General features: G+C 43.2%; 1 protein-coding gene and 1 long non-coding RNA gene across 4 annotated transcripts in view; both read right to left on the bottom strand.

Annotated features, from left to right (window-relative positions):
* Positions 1-5,655: 5,655 nt before the first annotated feature.
* Positions 5,656-9,671, bottom strand: LOC139614392 (uncharacterized). Its single transcript, XR_011687032.1, has 2 exons — positions 8,996-9,671; positions 5,656-7,316 (listed from the first exon to the last, which is right to left on the bottom strand). It is a non-coding gene; the product is annotated as an uncharacterized lncRNA (long non-coding RNA).
* Positions 9,672-10,020: 349 nt separating this feature from the next.
* epha4l (eph receptor A4, like) overlaps positions 10,021-20,983 on the bottom strand; it is a 53,374-nt gene continuing 42,411 nt past the window's right edge. For 2 of the 3 annotated variants that reach the window (XM_071471597.1, XM_071471596.1), the window contains exons 10-17: positions 20,511-20,624; positions 19,748-19,933; positions 16,180-16,241; positions 14,705-14,914; positions 14,417-14,566; positions 13,757-13,953; positions 11,449-11,610; positions 10,021-10,236 (exon numbers count right to left, since the gene is read on the bottom strand). In XM_071471597.1, coding sequence (XP_071327698.1) covers positions 10,122-10,236; positions 11,449-11,610; positions 13,757-13,953; positions 14,417-14,566; positions 14,705-14,914; positions 16,180-16,241; positions 19,748-19,933; positions 20,511-20,624 — 1,196 coding nt within the window. In that variant the 3' untranslated portion in view covers positions 10,021-10,121. The remainder of the gene's footprint in view (positions 10,237-11,448; positions 11,611-13,756; positions 13,954-14,416; positions 14,567-14,704; positions 14,915-16,179; positions 16,242-19,747; positions 19,934-20,510; positions 20,625-20,983) is intronic. The other variant, XM_071471598.1, reaches the window with a different exon arrangement.

Genomic DNA, 20,983 nt, shown 5'->3' with positions numbered 1-20,983 from the left:
CAGCGATAGGAATCTTATTGCTGTCAACAGTCCAAAGGCCAAAGCTGTGCTTGAAGAGAGAAAATCCCAGAGCCCGGCTCTCTGAGCAGCATTACCGCTCTCTCTGTCTCCTTTAATCTCGACTCCTTTTTCTCACCGTTGGGCTCAAACCAACAGATGATGGATGAGTGTTGTGTCACAAGGTGCCTTTTCTTTCTTTCACTCTTTCATTCCCTTTTTCTTACTTTTTTCCTCCAACTTTTTAAATAAAATAAGGTTTAAAAAAGAGGGAGGGCAATTACAGAGTTTGAATTCAATTGCCTTGGCTGTCTCCCAACTTCTCCTTTCATGTACAAGTTCTGTTTTCTTTTCTCTTTTCCAATTTTCTCCCTCTGTCTTTCTATATATACATAGCTGTCCGTCCATCTCAGTCTATCAGGCAGTTATCAATGGGATTTTGAACACTGCTTTCACTGTGATAACCAGGTTTCTGCTTGAGCTGATAGCCTGCTGGACTTTCATCGAGAGTAGGGAGGAGGAAGAGGAGGGCAGGGGTTGACTCGAGATGGAAGCCAAATCCACCATCACCCACTCGTATGTTCGTTTTCTGTCCTTAACCTTCCAGCTTGTGGACAGAGACCCAGTGGCTAGCGAAAGTGGTTTGCTCTAGAGATTACCATTTGTGTGTGTGTGTGTGTGTGTGTGTGTGTATTCGGTAAGGTCAAAGGTCAAGCTATTAGGTGGGACCAGCAGTGTGGCCAGTGGATCTAGATAAAGAGCAATCGCGCAGTCAAGTAGGTGACCTCCCTTCGCCTTCGTTTGGGAAGAGGCCACCCGCGGGCACTCTGTGGCCCGGACGTGAGATTAGTCTGGTAGGGCTGATAAAGCTCCATGTTCTCCCAACAGACCAACAATCACTGAGGATTATGCTCCTGGAAAGAGACAGTTTCCCATACAAAGCAGGTGGGGAGAGATGCAAGGCCACTTACTTAAAGGCTCTTGTGTTGTTGGTTTGGTGTCTGTAGCCTTGAGCGAAAACACACCAATTTAGGTTTGCTGCAGCCCTTGGTGTCAAACAATGGATTTTTTTTCTCCCAGAAACCCAGCTGTAGTACTCCCTGACTGGCTGTGTGTTCAACCAGCACATGGTTTGGCTTTGTCTTTCAGCATTGTCCTTCTAACCTTTAGACAGATGTTCAGAGCCATGACATATTTGAAAACAGCCATGTTTTATGAGGTGCTGAATAGTGAATTCATAAACAGAGAAAACCCTCTCTGCCTCTTCATCCAGATCTCCCCCGCAATCCCTTCATCGTCTGTTCACACAAGTAAAACACAGGAAAACAGACTTGAAGTGTTTGCAGGCATATAGCACAAGTAAAACAGGAGTCATTACCTGCCCTGTGTGGACAACTGGATTGATTAAAATAGGAGTGTATCTGTTCCGTTGGATGTGCAACACGGACGACTAGAAAACAGACAAGGTGCAGGAGTGTACAGCCATTTAGCAGCTCCCTGAGGTAAAGTGGTGTTTTGATCTATTTGGTTATAAACCAAAAAAAAAAAAAGTCATCTTGATCCTATGATGGCACAACATGGAAGGTTAGGGGGATTAACAAAGTTTTTAAAATTCATCCTGTGGGGAAAAGGATTTTCTGTGGAAAATCTTGCAGCAGTCTAACCAACAGTTGTGAAGATATTTCCATAAAAAACAGAAATGTGAATCTGATTTGGCAAAGGAAAAGTCAGGGAATCACCAAAGTATTTATAATTCATTCTGGGGGAAGGGGGCATTAATATCTGTACAAAATTTTATAAAAATCCATCCAATCATTTTACTAAAAACTTAAACCTCATGACTGCAAGAGAGAGAACGTCAGGGAATCACCGAAGAGATTTGTCATTAGGGAAACATGATTGTCTGTACCAGAGTTCATGGTGATCCGTACCGCAGCTGTGCAGACATTTCACTTAGAACCACATATGTCAACCTGCTGGTTGTACTAGATGAGTAGTAAGTTGCTCTAGTAGCCGAAAATGTCAACTTCTTTGTCATGCTAAGGTAAAGTCAGTAGGTCATCAAAGTCTTTACGCTACATCCTCGAGGGATCATGAATCACGGATTATGGCAATCCATCCAATAGTTGTTGATTTTGGTCTGACCGACCGATCATCAGACCCACATAGCTATCCGAAGGGTCAAAAACTCGTCTAGAGAAAAGAAATTGAGAAAATTAAATTCCAGGGGCATGTTTTTGCTGCTGTCTTCATTTCTCCTCGTTGCCCTTGCAAAACAAGGCAGAAATCTCCACTGCTTTCTTTGAAAAACCTTCACTTAAGATTCACTTCTTTATTTCAATCATTTTGAAGTAAATGTTTCCAGATCTGCTGCCAATAAATTCTCAAAGACGATTTCAGCTTTGTCTCTAAAGTTGTCACCAATCCATCTTCACTCGCTTTCCTCTTCCCTTTATCTCCCTTTTCTCTCTTTGTTTGTGGCATTGACTCACAGCTCTGTTTTCTCTGTTTGTTCTGTTGCCCCTGTTCTCATTGCCACCCCGTTCACTTCCATTACTTACAAGAGACTCTGCTTGAAAAAAAATAAAAGTTGCCTGAAGGCCGGGTTGCAGCCGAGTGAGGGTGCTTCTCCGGTAAGTGCTTTTTCATGTTGTTGGGTGTTTGTCTGCGATAGTCTCTGCCTCTGGTGTCTGCTGAACCAAAGCTGTGTTGCACAGACAGTGTTTGACTGTGAACTGAGAAATTTCAAACGCAGCTAAATTAAGACACATTCTGTTATGCTGCCAGAATTTGCTCCTGTTTTGTTCTGACATGGACATTTTTTAGTCCTTCCATGGGTATGGCTGTGTATGCGTTGTCCATCAAAAGTCCTCAGAAGTATTACCTCGCAGACCAGACACAAGGTCAACTCTGTGCTGGAAACCTCTCGATCAATATGCTCAGACAATTCCACTGAAGCTTTCAGCTCTTGTTGTTTTCTTCCTCAAGGTTTTCTCTTATTTTCCTCCGCTTCAAATATTTCCTGGTATGCCACAACAGCATTCGGTCTTCCTCTTAAATCACCCTTCGCTACGACAAAAAAGCCGACCAATCACTTGTCAAGAAAAGAAAACTCTTGACTCAAAATTGGTTGAAGCTGCTGGGGATTAACATTGAAGCATTTGGATTATGGATTATATTATTGTCTGGACCTAAGGGCACACTTCAGAACGACAACACAAAGGACAGAGTAATCATAATGTCAGTGTGAAGGGTGGCGCCCCATTGTGATTGGCTTAGAGGACGGGCCGGGAGGGGTTTTATCTTCCAAATCAGGAAATTGAATTATGAAACAAAGTGACCTGATGAAAAGGGTTGCAGTGACAGTATGGGGTTGTGCAGGTTAAGCCACTTTGAAGGGCTGGCACTTCACCCCGAAGTTTCTTAATTAGATTGGTTGACAAGAGCATTGAAGCTTCTAGCGCTCAGTGTGTGTGTGTGTGTGTGTGTGTGTGAGCATAAAAGAGGATCTGAAGGAGGTACGATTGTTATCTTTTGACTTGCTCTTCATTTAGCCCCTTTGTTTGGCTATAACAGTGAGAGGGTTCACTAAATTGAATCTTGATGGAGCTGTTACGCCCGAGACAAGTTTCAAGGCTGAAGACGGCAACAGTTCCCAAAGTTTTTTTCCTTTTTGTTACCATGAATACTGTGCAGACAGCAATTCCCCTTGCCAGGAGAGAACATCAGTATTGGATGACTCTTTTTTATTTTTGGCACCAGTGTTTTTCAGATTCATGCTTTGTGCAACATCATGGCAGATGGAGGACACTCTTTCACCACTGACCCTAAATGTTGGCAGCCGAAGTAAAACTTGAGTTGCAGAACTGTCCAGTTTGTAACCCCTAGATTCCTCTAAATGTAACTCCTGGAAAACAAGGCTAGCACAAGCCACATTAAATGCTTCTTCTGACTTTATTGTGGACCTTAAGTAGATGCTCACAAAAGTAATCCAAGTACTTCAGCCATCTGCATTTTAGTTCTTCCCATGGAACTGATCGCAGGCTGGAATACCTCGGAGACCGCTTTCTCCTCGAGAAACTGAGGTAAAAAGATAGGCTTCACTGACAGAGTTGTCAGATCGAGCTGATTTCGTCCTTGCGTTGAGGAGAGCGGCAGCATTCCAGCTGAATCACGGCCATTACCTGAACTTTCAACATGACTCAACTTTCTTTGGTGAGCCTGGTCTTGCAGACAGCCAGTTTTTCCTTTCCATGTGACCTGCACTCTCAGAATGTCCCGGTTTTTTCCTCTCGTCTTGTTTTTTTCTGCCCTCTGTTTTACTTGCAGTCATGGCTGCATTTAGCACTTTTCTTTGTCTCGCTTTCCCCTGTCTGTTTCTTTCAACAACACACCCTAACCCCCTAATCCTAACCCTAGGCTCTAGGTACAGTCAGTCAGTCTCTGTATATACCAAATCCGCTTTTGTCCAGACCAGACCAAATATCTTAATGATTACTCATAAATTCTGCTCAAACATTCATGTTCCCCAGAGGGCAACTCATAACTCTGCTCCTGAAGGAAAAATCCTGACAATGATTAGATGGATTGCAATGAAATGTCCTACTGATATTCAAGGTCTCTCAAGGATAGATAATGACTCGGGTAATCATCTGATTTTATCTCTAGCGCAGGTAGAGTAACAGGTCAAGGTTTTTACATATTCAGTGAATACCTTGAAATCTACAAGATGGACTGGCACAAAGGTTTCATGGTTTCCAGACATGATTTGTTTGTCAAACTAATGTTTTCCATTTCTATTTTTTATTGATCTATTTATTTTGAAAATTCAAGTACTGTACCACAAATCCAAAACCAAATTTCAGTTTGGGGCAAATCCATCAAACTCGGCCTCACTAATCTTCCTCCGTCTACCCCTCTACGCTTGCCAACAATCTGTGAAGGAGGCACACTTTCCCTCCGAGGCCGATAAACATCTCCCCCTTCAAACCTCAGAGCGTTTCATGTATGCATGCCTTGTGCTGGTCATTACTCAGGAAACGTGTAAAACGCCATTTGGCTCAACATTCGCCCGAGCTCTGTTTCTAAAACTGTCCTTTCTCTTCCCCCACCCCGTCTCTCCCAGGCCCTTATCAAAGGCTCAGGACAATCAGCGGTTTATCGCAGCTGGAAATGAGTGCAGGAAGCAGATGTTGTTCTGATTAAACATACACACGCATCCACACACATGCACCGCGCCAAGTGAGTGGTGCTTGCTGCTGTTGCCTGAAGGCCTGAGACGAGCTGAGGGTCCAAAGTCTCGGAGTCCAGAGTCATGATATCTGCTGAACATGTGCTGTAGTGGAGACAAACTGCCAAAAGACCGGCGATTTTTATTCTGTGTGTGTGTGTGTGTGTGTGTGTGTGTGTATGTGTTACAGTAAAAAAAACCAGAAAGCTTGATGTGCTACCTTGGCCCCTTCCTTCTGTTACATAACCACTCTATTATATGCAATCATATAATGCAGTAATCAATGCATAAGAGTTAGGTAATCAGCTCTCCTCTGCAGACATAATGACTGCAATAACTGATGAAACTGCTGATGGCCTTTGCATCAGACACTACAGTGTGTGTGTGTGTGTGCGTGCATCTGTGTGTGTGAATGAGAGGCAGGGAGATTGTTGTATGGTTTCTACTTTAATAAGAATGCACTTTGGCACCCCTTTATTTTCTTCACTTTAGGCTATTATTTTACAAACTAGATATAAAAGGACATAAATAAATGACATAAGTTACATGTACCTAGAGCTCCTTGACAAAAACAAAATAAAACAAAAAACAAGGCCAAAAAAATCATGATCATGTCAAAAAAAAAAAAGTACAAAAAAAGATTGAGAGAATGTTAGATCTACATGGCTAGATCATATGGCATCGGAAGGCATACAATGACAAACATTAACTCTGGCGATTTGTTAATTTTTTTTCTTTTTTCAAATCTCCTGACATTTAAGTAAAGGAAAAAAGTATTTTACAGTACATTCTGGTTTCCATCTCCTTCCCAACATGTCTTGCATATTTCCAAACAGGTCCTTTTAATTCGATAGATAAACCCCCCCCTCCCCCCCAAAAAATCCCCAAAAAAACCCCAAAAAAACATCGAATTGCCAAAACAGGAAAGAGCAGTAGAGCTGTATTAAGGGCGGAGGTGTTTTTTTGAATTATATGAAGCGTCACTTACGAGTTCAAAAACATTCACATACGTATACTTCAAAGAGATAAAGGAACAAAAGGAATATAGTCCATTGGGTAAAACCTGTAGCTGTATGATGCGCTCTGGAAAAAAGAAAAAAATAACAGTTTTCCCTTCTCAAACACCTTCTTCCGTACTTCTCTGATCCTTTGTTGTGTACAGGTGCGTCATTTTTCAAACTGCTCCCACTTCAACAGAGAGATGGCTCCAACGTTTCCTCCTTGACTTGACATGAGCTCGGAGAGTCCAAACGTGATGGGGTTTGTATGCACAGGAGGTTTTCAGTCAGTCTCGTCTGTGTCTCCCGTGTGTCTGTTCGCAAGCCGCTGTCGCTGCAGAACTGGTTTGCACTCCAGAAAGCTGTTCGGTAAATGCTGTGGCGGAGTTGAGTTTGCATGACAGGAGCAAACACACTGTATGTTCTTTTTTTTGTTGTTGTTGTTTTTTGTTTTGTTTTTGTTTTTTTTCTTAGTCAACACGAAAGCAAAAAAAAAAAGTCCAGGGTTTTTCTTTTTTATATCAAAAACAATACAACTCTGTTATCTCCTCCTCCACAGTGGCATTAGAACAGACACGATTACTGATAGTACTTCAAAGACGTTTTCACTCATACAGCTACACACTCACATGCACACACACACACACGTCATCTCATTCGCACGCTCAAATCAAACGCTTGTTACTTTACATGCAAACAGAATTAAGCAATAAAAAAACAACCAAAAAAAAAAAAAAATCACAAAAAAATGAAACTTTCAAAATAAAAGCACATTATCCGCTGGAGCAGGGCTTCTCGATTATATTACATTCTTCTTATTGTCTCTTTTTTATGCTGTTAAATCATTCATAGTAAATTCCAGTACATTGCTGGACGGCCACAAGCACACTGTGGCCAGTTTGTCAAGTCGACGTGTTGTAACGGCGGATGTCCCAGACGCTTGGGGATGGATTTGTCATCTCAGTGTCAGAGGAGGCTCCAAGGAGGAGGAGGGGGGAAGCAGGAGGAGGAAGACAAAGAGGAAGAAGAGGAGGGAGAATTCTGGTCGTGGTGAGCGAGGCCGGGAGCCGGTTTATGATGGATGGCAGCAGCTGGGGAGAAAGAGAAGGGGGAGGAAAAGAGAGGCTGCATCAGTCATGGTGGTTTTGAATATAAACAATTTTAGCTTGGCATCCAGTCCTGACCAACAACACTGCTCTGCAGCTCCGGCTCGATGGAACATTCGACTCATCCGCTAAACACAATCGAGTGCCAAAGTCAGGGCATCCAGAGAGCACAAGCGGCCGCACTATGGGGGGAAATATGGATTTCGTGGCAGCAACATATTAACTTGTGTGCACCACATGGTGTTGTGTACATAATGTATGAAACATGCCCTTGACTTACTGGCACACATCAAAAGCACAACAATCGACGTTCATTGAGCGAGAATGCTAGATGATTACTCCATGTATAGAGTCAACAGCCAGTGCAACCACACTGTGCTTTTTTCTAATGCCAACTACAATAATCCTTTGACACATAGTCAAGCAACAGTACTGAGGAATTACAGCCCATTAACCTTCAATATCTATTATAGGTTTTCTTTCATGCTCGGAAGAAGCCTTGTGCAGCATTTTTTGTATATTTTTACATGAAGTAAATTGTAATATACAGCAAAATATACTGCATTATACTACTTTAATTCTGTTTTTTAATAGTTACATAATAATTATTCACTCATGTTGATATAGACAGGGAAAATATACCTCACAGTTTAATGTAACTATTTCTTATCAATTAATTGTGTTGGACATTTCAAAACCAAAAATGCCAAACATTAGCAGGTTTTAGGTGATGTGGATATTTGGGCTCTGAGAAATTATAACATGCATTCTTCACTATTTTCTGACATTTTAGAGACCAAACGATTAATTTCAAAGATGGTTAATCAGGCAGATTAATGTGAGCGTCCTGACTACATCTTCCATAAAATTAAATTTGAACCTCTCTCAACAACAAAAACTGAACAACAAAACCTTCAAGGAGGTAACGTTTATTGCAGGGCTGTTGTATTAGACTGAATAAGTTTTAGCTAAGTGTACCTACTAAACTGACAACTGAGAGTACCAGGAAAATCAAATAAATCAATGCTGTCACATCAGTGAAAGTGATTATGTCGAGAGTGAAATTATGCCGTAACTCGTGGAGTGAGCTAAATCCAAGCTTTATTATATTATGTGTTAATTTATGTGCATAAATTATTATCTTCTCGGAAAATTTAAAAAAAAACTCAGTTCAAGGCTTAACAATCTGTAGTATCTGATACGCTAAATTTAATCAAGACCCTCTGTTAAGACCCTCATGCTACCATGGCAACATATTAGTGTGTTCACGCAGGAGAAAGTTACACTCGAGAGCACCTTCTCTTCTTTCCTGAAAAGAGTTTCTGGTGGGCTCTGTTTGGCTGACTGGGAGTCAGCAGCTGATTAATTCTTCTCATTAAGATGCCGGCGGCATCGGGAACGCAGACTGATCACAGACCAGTGGCTATTGATCTGCTCTGGCTGCCTGCGGTGGCACAACCTGCTTGTTAATTAACACAGTTTCTGGAGCTGAGGGGCCAGTGATGAGAGAGAGGGGGGGGTCTAATGAGTCTTAGATATACTGGATATTAGCATCATGCTGCAGCAATAATAGGAGGTGTAATCCAATATTTTTATTTGTTTTGTTGTAATGGGACTCTTTGTGCTGAGTCTAGGTAACAATGAGGTAGACTATTGATCCTCACCTTGATGATGGTTGGAGAACAGGTGAGCGTGTTTTCTTGGCGGTGATAATGCTGATGATTCCTGCATCCATACTGCCTTTGTTCCATCCCTTTGTCCGCATATATCCTGCCCATAAATTCCTTCATTCTGGCGTCCGCTTCACAAAGGCAACTTCAATTCAACAGGTTCCAACAGCTGTCCGTCCATCAAAAGTGGTGAGGAAGAGGTGATGGGTCCTGTAGTGAGGCAGGGGTAGGAGCTTCGATTCAGACATGGAGATGAATGGAAGAATCCAAATTGTGTGTTTATCTGAGGTGTGGGAGAGCATTTTTGGGAAGACAAGGGAGTGGGAAGGCTCCTCTGGAAGATCAAAGACATTCTCAGAAATGTCCTGAGGGCAACAAAATACAGCGTTCTGGGACAAAAACAAGGCCAGAACTGAGCAAAAAACAACAAGAAGCGCCTCAAAATAAGCCCTCGCTGCGCCGCCATCTCCCCTCAGAATCCAACCCTCAACCTTTCAGAGATTCACTGTTTATATCTGATGGGTAGGATCCTCCATTTTGTCTGTGAGATACTGAACAGATCCAGCTGAGAGACAGAGCAATGGTGGCTGGGGCAGCCTGTGAGTCCCACAGAAACAATTCATGTACAATAAACACAGTCACAGGAAATCAAAAAAAAAAATCTGCTCTGCGGATTATTCCAGAAAGAGAGTTCCAGAAACAACACTCTGCCCAAGAAGAGCAAGAAAGGTATGGTTCCCCCTCTTCCTCGCTTTTCCTTTCCAGACCGTTAAAGGCACTCCAGATTGGCCTCTCGGAAGCATTTTTCCAGCCATCCCTTCATCTATCCATAAATGCTGCAGACAGAAGTGCCCCTTTCTCCAAAACAACAAAAAAAAGGGCAAGGTAAAGGTCTGATTTTTTGAAAAAAGTGCCATTTTCACCACTTTTTTTCTTCTTCATCAACATCTTCTTTTCTTTTAGATCCAATTTAAAGTGCATGGATGAGGTAAACTATTTCTTCATAGTTTATTTGTCTCTTTTTTTTTTATATTTAATCTTTTTTGTTATTTATTTATTTTTTCATAAGAAATGAAGTCGCTTTGCTTCCTTCTCCTTTTTTGCCTTTAATTAAAATCTCTCAGACGGGAACCATTCTGCCTTGCATCTGTTGCATTTGGGTCAGCATTCCCTGGACGCTGGTCAGGATCTTGTTCTGGTGTGCTGCCGAGGAGATACCTATGCGAGCCATGTCCCTGAAAAAGATGGTGGAAAGAGGCCTTTTAGGACCAAAGACAACAATAACAAACACATGAAGCCCTTATACCCATAATGAATTTTACAGCCTTCCAGTGGAAACTAGCCCGACAGTTTAACTGCTGTACAAGGAATTTCATCTGCCAACACAGCCAGCCTAATCCTGTAATCTTAATAAGTGAAAAATGAAAATGCTACAGACAAGTGAAAGAGACTGAGAGACTTTTAACACATGTATACTTTGCAAAAGATGTCACACATTGATTCTGGTCTAAAAATAAAGAAATAGTTTGAAGTTTTGGGATTATGCTTATGCTCTCTTGCTGAGAATTAACAGGCGAATAGTTTAGATTAATTTAGTTCAGTTAAAGGTTTGAAGCAGGAAGAAACAGCTTGTTAGGTGCTGGAATCATTTTAGGTGAATAATTTAGCTTTGTTTGTTTTAGTTTGCTTTGCTAAAGTACCTTGTTTAGTTTTTATTACCTTTGGACAAAGCCAGGCTAGCTAACTGTTTCCCAGTTTGCAGTATAAATGCTAAGCTAAGCTAACAGGCTACTGAATGCAGCCTTACATTTAGAGATACGAGTGAGTGATATCAATCTGTAGCTCTCGGCATGAAAATTAATTAAATGTCAAAGGATTCCTTTAATAAGAGAATCTTTTTTAAGAAGGGAATAATATATTTTTTAATTATTTCAAAATCAGAAAGGTACTGAAATAATAATCCAAGTCTTCAATTGCTCTGTGATCATTTAATTAAAATGCAGAGTCAAAAATCACCATAAATAATTTCAAATACTGTGAAGTAAGTAAAATATTTGTGTTTTTCAAAGGATAAACCAGAGCCTTGTCTTGTAATTCCACCTTTAGAACTATTGAGTCTTACTCTTATTAAAACAAGTGAGTAATTAAAATCATAAAATGTGACATATATTAACGTAAAGTGTATTCATCGCTTCTCTGGAGTGATCTTGAGTCATTTTCTCAAAACTAGTGCACTGATCTGCTTCGTGCTGCCTTTTACTGACATTTATAAAAGTGAGAATACAGTTAAAAAGTGTTGTTATGCTGCTCTGTTCACAGAATTCACTCTCAATAAGAAAAGCTTTTTTGCTGTGATGATGAGCTCGCACCTTCTTCTTCTCCCATCTCTCTGTTTTTTTCTGTTTACTTCCTCACTTCCTCCCTCATAGCCTCCCCTTCCTACTCACTCTTGTGTCATGTGGACCACAGCCTCTGGAGTGGTGTAGCCGGCAGCAGTGAAGTTGTCGCAGTATCTCTCCATGCCGATGGCCTGCAGCCAGTCCTCCACTGTGCCCACGGCCGAGGACGCCTCGGGGCTCCCTGGCTCCAGCAGGGTGGTTTTTGGCCTGCTGTGGGTGGAGGAGAGAGAAGAATTAATTTCATGAACTTAGGTTCTTTGGATGTTATTGCAACTTTCAGTTTGGTCCAGTGTGTGAACTCTGTGCGTGCAACTGCCTGTGCAAATAGACAATAAAAGTGATCTTCTGTTTAAGTGCTTTTGACTGGAAAGGTAATGATCTGATCTCTACACAGCTGGGAACATCACTGATTCATAACTACAGCAACTAATCTGAGTACGACGGTGGACTGTAGCATCACATGGGCATGACACACACACACCTTGTGCGATGACAGAGACCCACAAGCTTTAAAACGCACCATGCTATATTCCTCTATACCGTTTGCCTGCTTTACGGGATCAGCCAGTCTGCCAGGTTCGGCTCCATTTTGTGTCCCTGTTCTGTGAGTCCTACCAGAAACCGAGCCAAGTCAAACACAGTTCCTCCTGGGTGTGACCGCCACAGCTAGTTAAACCTTATTTTACAGAAAACACCCAACGTGGTCACACTGTGGTGAGTTTTCCCGCTCGGTGGAGTTCCTCCTCACATTCAGAAATTCATCAGCAGATGTACCTCCCTCCTTTTTTCACTTCTTTCTTTCCTTCCTTTCGGCCGCGGCGCCATCGGCCGTGAAAAGTTCACATGTGGAGCAAGTCTGAGTCGGTGGCGGTCTCGTCCCGCTCCGGTGACTCTCTCACACTCACACTGTCTCTCTTTACCCTCAGAAGATGTTGACTTGAACTTCGAGAACAGGATGTCAGACTCTTTGAGAAGAAGTCACCTCCACTCAGTGGGTGGAAAGGCTTATGCATAGCAAATCCTTTTCTCACACATACACACACTCTCTCTCTCTCTTTACTTTCCCCTTCTCTCTTGTAACTGTAAAAGCTGCATTTACAGGATGCAGTTCTGCTAATTACTTCACAAGGGCTCCCCTCTTGCTCTCACTGTGTCCCATTAGGTGAGCGTGTACATGTTTGCGTGCACTCACACACTCATTAAACTCAAAACAGACTCCTGCCGGCCCCGCGTCGAGTCTGTAAACACACGTAGGTCATTCTTAACACGTTTAGCCACTCGAGAGTAATGGTGCTGGAGCTGCAGGGTCATGTTTGTTTTTTACTCGCCGTCACGTCGTAATTCTCCTCTGCTGTTGGAGCGGCTGCATTCCTGAGTGAGCTGCGCCATTAAAGCTGGTTTGCAGAGAAATCCATTATGGAAGGTGTTTGTGCTGAAAAGAGCCACACGTTGCTGGTAGATAATGTTTAACGGTGACTGTAAATACCAGCGGGAGAATAGAAGAGAGAGTGTGTGTGTGTGTGTGTGTGTGTGTGTGTGTCGGTTTCAGAGGCAGAGCATTACATACGTTTTACAGTATTTAGGCTGCATATATTGTGAGTCTGTGAGTTCAGCCGATGAGTCAATGTCTGTTTACGCACATTCGCATTTTAACACAATATATTTGTTGGTTGTCAGTGTGAACTTAATGTGAAATTCCACAACTTTTCTATAATTTTCAAGACGGTTGGACCATTTGGTGATGGAAGCCATATTGTTCCCTTCTCGTTGGATTACTTTTGTGTTGTTTTAGTTAGTTTGTGAGACAGTCAGACTAAAATCACACAAATTAATGCAAAGAGAATGTGGAATAAAGTTGCATAATAGTCACAATTTTTTAAGAATATAACCCATTACTAAGTGATGTGATATTACCAAATGAAATTAATTAGTAATTTAATGAATTCTTCAAATTTCTGTGGTTTAAAACTTTTTTTTTTGCTCAGGATCAAAGCAATATCTCATTAAGTGATCTTTTTTTTTTTTAATAACTTGCATTTACAAGCATGAGCAGCTAAAATTATGTGTATATATAATTAAGGTGTTAAAAGTCTGAAAAAATATATTGTCTGAGTAGCAAAAACTGTTATTTTTTTTCGAGTTACTCTCCTGTAAAATCATAGCTATTATTGTGGACAGCTCAACCATTAGTTTGAGAACCACTGACCAAGATCTGTGATCCTCTAGCCAGCATGACCTCTTTTGTGTGTCTGTTAGCGTGTGTATGTGAATGGATGAATAAACACGTACACCCACCAGAAGCAGCTACAAATCATCACAAATCACAAATCATCTTTTTCATGTTCTGCCCTCTCACCTGACTGTGGTCTCTCCCCCGGTCCTCTTCAGGGTGTTGGGGTTGCGGATCAGTTTGTCCAACATGTTGACGATCTGTCCAAACTTTGGCCGGTCGGCCCTCTCTCTCTGCCAGCAGTCCAGCATGAGCTGGTGGAGCGCCACGGGGCAGTCCATGGGCGGTGGCAGCCGATAGCCTTCATCAATGGCTTTGATTACCTAAACAGTAGATCAGTGCTGCTGTAGGTCACTTTGTTTCTGAGTTTGTCTGGCATGAGTCAACTAGTAAAAACTGGAGGCAGTTTGATTACAGCTATGTCTTTCTCCCCCCCCCCCCCCCCCCCCCCCCCTCTAGTTTTATACCCTTAATGTAATTTTTAATCACCTTACTTTACCCACCTACACAAGACATTTGGTTTTATGCATAAAATTAAATGCTTTATCATCATTAGTGGCACTAGAAATTTGCATTCAGTGTGTAATAAGAAGAGGGGAAAAGTACCGCTGGTATTTTGCAGGTAATTTGATTAAATAACCAAGTTAAAGTGATAAGGTATCTCTAAAAAATGTTTGACAGTAAACATGAAGCTGGGAATTGTTTTTCAGCTCTAATATCACACACTAACTAAAGCCGTACATTATTTATGACTCTCTGCATATGATTAAATTTCTCCAGACTTACATCTTGGTTACTCATGTCCCAGTATGGTCGCTCGCCGTATGACATCACCTCCCACATGACGATGCCATAGCTCCAAACGTCGCTGGCTGAGGTGAACTTCCTGTAAGCGATGGCCTCTGGGGCCGTCCAGCGGATGGGGATCTTCCCTCCCTGTAATTGAAAGATGTGCTGATTAATGAAATCTGACAAAAGCCGACAAGCAAGGTGACACACAGACGGACCACCGACACATGCTCGCCCACACACACACACACACACACACACACACACACACACACACACACTCACCCTAGTGGTGTATGCAGCCTCGGGGTCGTCCTCCAGCACTCGGGACATGCCGAAGTCGGACACCTTGCACACCAGGTTGCTGTTGACCAGGATGTTGCGAGCGGCGAGGTCACGGTGGACGTAGCTCATGTCTGACAGGTACTTCATGCCCGATGCGATGCCACGCAGGATGCCGACCAGCTGGATGACTGTGAAGCGCCCGTCGTTCTTCTGCAGGACAAAACGTTTTCATATAATCTTACTGATTTTACTGGTAAGTTGCTAATTACTGTTCAGTTTTAATGAGAAAACTCTCTTTTATTTTGCTCCCTATTGGATTAACAATGCAACACTTTATTTTAAACTTCCTAATTTGGCCTTTCTAAATACACATGCACTTAATATACATACAATAGAAGTGTGTTAAGCTGAGGGATAATTGACAAAACAGTGTAATGTAGCTGCACAAATGAACACTAAACAAATCCATATAATGTGCTATAAAGTATTTATTAACTGTGTGAAAACATATCATTAGATATGATTTTAACTGTTATATAATTTTACAAGCAGTGTATGAAAACTTATAACGCAGTACAATATGTTATAATGTAGCGGAAAGCAAATATTTTTAAACCTGTTGTTAAAAATTCACATATGGGTTTATTATTCTGCTCAAAACTAACCATAACATATCATTATATATGATATGTATTAGTAATCTGCTTGTACGCATAAATTATACACCCACCACCCACCCAAATAACTTATTTTCCACAATATAGAGAGCCACACCTGATATTATGCGTGATGATATGGTGACATATTACAGTGACATAGGCTGATTTTAGATAAATAATAAATAATTTATTTAAAGTAGGAGTTGGCAGCAGGTATTTCCACAACAGGCTGAAAACATTCTGACATATTTGATCCATTCAAACTACAACTCTGAATGTCACAGGTACTTCTCAACCGCAAACTATTTAAAAGCGTCAAGTTTGGCTGCTGCCCAGAATAAATAGTAAAATGTAACAACTTCAGCAGTCCAACCATAAACCCTAATTCAAAAATGAAGCTGAAAATGTGTTTGCATTGTAGAGAATGTAATTTATATTTTCCTAATCTTCATCCTCATCTCATTTCCTTATATGACATACTGCTCACTGTTTATACACAAGTGTGGAACAGGTTCTTTCTGCAAAAGGACTGATGCCAACACAACTTTTCCAGGTCTACATGTTTGTATATTTAATACATGAAGTAGCGAAGCATCATCTATAACCAAAAGTGCAGTGGATCCTGGGAGCAGTGAGGCGAAAACCTCCGCCCACTTTGCCGTCGGAAAAGCAGCAAGTCGATCAAGATTAGGGCGAATGTTTGTGAACAAACGCTTGTAATTTTGGTGGATGACATTACAGAGATAAGAGGGGATCAGCAGCTGGCTACAGTCGTATCGCACACTCATGCACACATGAAAGAAACGCATGACTGACCCTCAGGAATGCATCCAGCGATCCGTTTTCCATGTACTCTGTGATAATCATCACTGGCTTACCTAGGGAGGGAGAGGGAGAGGGAGAGAGAGAGAGAGAGAGAAAGAAAGGCAGATGATTATGGAGGTAAACGATGCACATCACAGCCCGACACAGCAGGAGGGTTCTCAAGGGAATGTGTGTGTGTCTGTGTGTGTGTGTGTGTGTGTTTTAGACCATCCATCTCTGTCCCGTAGTGATTTAATTAGCTCAGAGTTACGGTTGCCCTGACGTCCCCCCATCTTTTCCCTGCACATGCAAAGGCATCTCCACCGAAACAAGTTACCAGCACACACAAACACACACACACACACACACACATACACCATCTTGTGTTTATGCAAATACAAAGTGATGTTGGAAGCTTTATCCAAAGGCTCATCACAGTCACCCAGAATCCCTCTGACTCTCTATTTATGTCAGTCACTGTCCCTTTGCCCTCTGTCTCCTCTGCCAACTTTGGACGCATCTGTCACTCTCCTGCTAGTTCCTTTTTATTGCTTTCTCTTTTTTTTTTCCTCCCTCGCTCCGATTCTCTCTCTCCCTCTCTTTTCTCCCCGGTCCCTGCCCCTCCTCTCTGGCCTTTTTCACCCCATCCCTCTGTCTTCCCCTCTCTGTCTCTCTTGGGGAAGCGTCTGTGTCTTTATCTGAGCTGGGGCAGGCGGTGGGGAGGGTGGACATTCCCTAGTGGGTCTCTGTCTGTCTTTGTCTCTCAGGATGAGGGGGGGATAGCAGGCATGAGGAGAGGAGAGAGGAAGAAAGGGAAGGGAAGGGAAGGGAAAGGAAGGGAGGGTGACTTGTTTTTGTCCCAAAACGGCAACAAGCTGGTGCCTAACCAGCCATGGCAACAACACATGCCGAAAAGTGCCGCCACAAATTCCTCCCAGGACTTCGCTGTTCTTTGCGTTCCATTTCAAGTGGCACAGTTAAGGTGGACTTAAAAGCTTATTGTGCTGAAGAGAAGTGCTGACTTCAACCTAATGCCTGGAGGGGAGGTTGTGTAAAATCTCTGTTGCGCTCCAGCAGAATGCCTGAAGCGGCAGAGAGCCAGCCGAGCAGTTGGCAGCTGAGGTCTTGAAGGTGAAGTTCCTCCACTCCACAGCAGGCCTCTCTCCGTGCCAAGAGGCCGTCAGTCACCGCCTTACCCGCCGAGTGATTGGCACTCCATTAATTATGGGGCGCTCCGGCGATGCCCCCAAAAAAGAGGAAGTGAAGTTGAAGTTGGCGGAGAGCGGGGGCCCTCTTTGTCAGCCATCTTTGTTCTCTTTGTTGCGTGTCCCTGCCCCAGGGGCTACCGGTGATTGACAGCTCCCCAATCAAGTCTGAGGAGCGTCTGACCTGCGACCTTAAACTCTCGCCTTCCCAGCCCCGCCCTCTTCCTCCCATACCATTTGCATGCTAATTTCTTGTTTACTGAATACACCCTGCCGCCTTTGGCCATGAACTCTGGGCAAGGGCCCCGCCAGTGGGATGATTATCACCTGCCAACAAAACAGGGGAAGGGGAGAACTGCAATAGGGGGACAATATTGGGGTAACGTTGGGCGATCGCTCTCTGGAGTCCTTGACGTTTGCGGCAAACAAAGATCTTGCTTTTAAAAGCGGATCTTTTCTGAATTAGCATGCTCTTATGTAAATCAGCAGTTAAACATATTACGTCTGATTCTGAGCTCTAATGGAGGCTAGATTTTAATTACCCATGAGCATGATAGAAACATTAAGTGTATACAGGCTTCAAGATGGTGGACGGCAGCCAGCAGCCCTCAGTGAGCGATTTTTGCACATTTATGTATTTTAGTGCCTATTTGGAGTTCCTCCATAATTAATAAGGTTTAATTGGCTCTGTTGGACACGCCAGCAAACTGGGGCTAGATTGAGAATTCCTTTTAACTTGATTGTAATGGAGAGAGGAGTGCAATTCAAATAATGGATTTTTAATAGATTCCACTGACACACTTAAGTGTGAAGGACTAATTTGCCCAAACCTTGTGTCAAGCTCTCAAAAGTTAAGAGTGGAAGGAGGTGGAGTGGGAGTTATCGGACGCCCTTCTTGCTTTGGCTCAGCATCCTTTCATGTCAGCTCCTGTCACTGCCGCACAGCTCATCTGCTCCTCCTTCATCTCTCTCCCTCCGTCTCGCTCCGTCTCTTTCTTCTCCAGCCTCCGGTTCAGTAGTTCTACCACCCTCTGCTTTCTCTCCCTCTCTCTCACTCTCTCTCTGTCCTTCCCACTGTTGTTTTCTGTCTTTCCTCTAATCCATCAGCTCCAAACCGCCTCTCTGTCGCCTTCTCTCCGTGTCTCTATTTGCACCTTCTTTGGCTGCAGCTCTGTGTCCGATTTCTTTTCCCTTCGTCCTGTTCATCCATCGGCCTTGTCTCCGTCTTTCTCACTCCGTCGCTCTGAGAGGTCGTCCCCCCACAGTGAGAGGTGTGATAGGTGATAGGCAATTCTGCCCATGCTGCTGTTCACTTTCAGCTCCAGCTGGGCTAAATGTGTATGTGTGCACATATCTGTGTGTGTGTAGAGTGTGTAGAAGAGTGAGAGACAGTGTTATCTAGCTCAGATAGGGCCAGGCTGCTGTGTCACGACACATTAAGGCACTTCATCCATCTAACCTGAGCTGAGGCTGGCCATCGCACATGTATACAATCAAAGACGTGCAGATGCCAACATGTGCTTACAAGAGATTCAGGCATGCACATACACACACATACACCTCAAGCCTAACAAATAGCATCAAGGGGAAGGTGTAAAAGGTAGAGAGACAGAGGAGAGAGTGCCAAGGGCAGAGGGAGGGAGATCTGGACGGTGTTTTGTGGCCACGCAGCAGCAGATAGAGCAGGGATAGGGTATCACTCCCTAACCCCAAACACATTTACGGCTGACACCATGATTAATGAGCCTGGTGCTGCGCTACAGGGTCTGTTCCTGGACCCATTAGACCCCCCCTCCATCCCCTCCCAACTGCCCCTGCTACCTCTAACTCCACCTCCCCCCTCCCTATCAATGCAGGACCCCTTCCATCTGGACAAAGCCCACCTGGGGATACCCTGGGTGGGACATACAGGCATGCACAAATACAAGCACCTACATGTGCAGGTATCCCAGAAAATATGTAACTTAAATGGTGGTTCATCTTGAGATCAACACACAACAGCACACAGACACACACACCTTTGGCTGGTAAAGGTTTGGTTTGTCCCCACGCTCACCCTTCTCCAAAGTCACCCTAAAGCCGCAGACGTAGTTTGTAATGATTTATTGTTGAGTATTTTTTTCTTCAGGGAGAAAGGGGACAGCAGAAATGAATGTCCTCTCCGTGTTATTATAATATTAAAGTCTTTGTGTAAATGTGTGTGTTTGTGTGTGTGGTGTGTGTTATTGCAATTTCCTGTCCCCTAAATCGTTTATGCGAAACAATTATGCACCAGATCGTGTTCTTCATCTCGTCTGGAAATAGACAAATTCTCACCTTCACCTTTCTCAACAGAAAAAAATTAAAATCTGTAAACAAATTACCGCTTGACGTACATTTGGTGACCACGCCCTCCAGGTGAATGATGTTCGGGTGGTCGAACTGGCCCATGATGCTGGCCTCGGACAGGAAGTCCCTCCTCTGCTTGTCGGTGTAGCCGGCCTTCAGAGTCTTGATGGCGACACAGATCTCCCTCTTGCCCGGCATCTTCAGGCGGCCGCTGCAGACCTCGCCAAACTCTCCTGGAAACACAACACACACAAGCTAGTACAGTGCACGGCCGTAAATCACATCAAGGACAGAGTGGGTGAGTGTGTGTGTGGTTCTGTGTGTGTGTGTGTGTGTGTGTGTGTGTGTGTGTGTGCAGGTTAGAAGGGGTCCACTTTAAACATTGATCAGGGTCTCTAATCCCCCCCTTCCTCCTCCCTTCACCCACTGGTGCAGAGAGAGAGGGGAAATGGATATTGATTCTTTCTCTTTATTATTTTGTCATTGGATGACTTTTCTCTGGCCACAGGAATAGTGCAGACAACATATTTAGCCTCCCCTGATTTTTTTTTACTCATTGACCAGTCTAGAAGCAGACCAAATGTTATTGTCTGGGTAAATGCTGCTTCTTGTTCTCAGGGAATGCACAAAGGCATCCTGGCAGAAGAATATTTGCATGAAACGAATACCAAATATGCTATTATCCCATTAGGTGGATGCTTTTATCCAAAGTATGCTTTACTGCAGAATCTCCTTAAAACACTGTAGTCATAATATAACTGATGAAAACTGCCTGAATGAACCAAAGTTACAGAAAATGCGTCTCCTCACCGATGCCGATGACTTTCTCGATCTTGATACAGGAGGCGTCGATCTCTTTGGCGAACTCACGGACGGCTTGGTTTGGGTCCTCGTAGGTAAAGGGGTCGACGTATATCCTCACTCCTGAGGAAAGAGGTTCGCAAGAAAGAGAGGAAGGAATTAAAAGAAAGAAGCAAGTGAAAAATGGATAATTCATTCCTGCAACTAAACTCCATCTGTTCTTTATTTCCATCACGCTGCAGGCTACACTGCCTTCCTCTGTGGAGCCTCCTCTCCTCCTCCTCCTCCTCATCCTTTCTTCTCTCCATACCTTCTCTTCACACTCTTGACTCCACTGCGTTTCATGTCACTGTGGCTGACTTCAGTGAAGATGGAGCTCATTAAGTGGAAATTTTTTGTGGGATGCAAATAACAATGCTGATGACTTGATAATGAGGATGTTTGGAGCACGTTAGGACGCAAGTACATTAACTTTAAAATAG

The sequence above is a fragment of the Trachinotus anak genome, unplaced genomic scaffold (genome assembly GCF_046630095.1).
Source record: "Trachinotus anak isolate AG129_WGS33_773 ecotype Australia unplaced genomic scaffold, CSIRO_AGI_Tana_v1 ptg000034l, whole genome shotgun sequence".
NCBI classification, from domain to species: Eukaryota; Metazoa; Chordata; class Actinopteri; order Carangiformes; family Carangidae; genus Trachinotus; species Trachinotus anak.
Note: the sequence above shows the minus strand (reverse complement) of the source record. Positions and strands in the feature narration are given on the sequence as shown.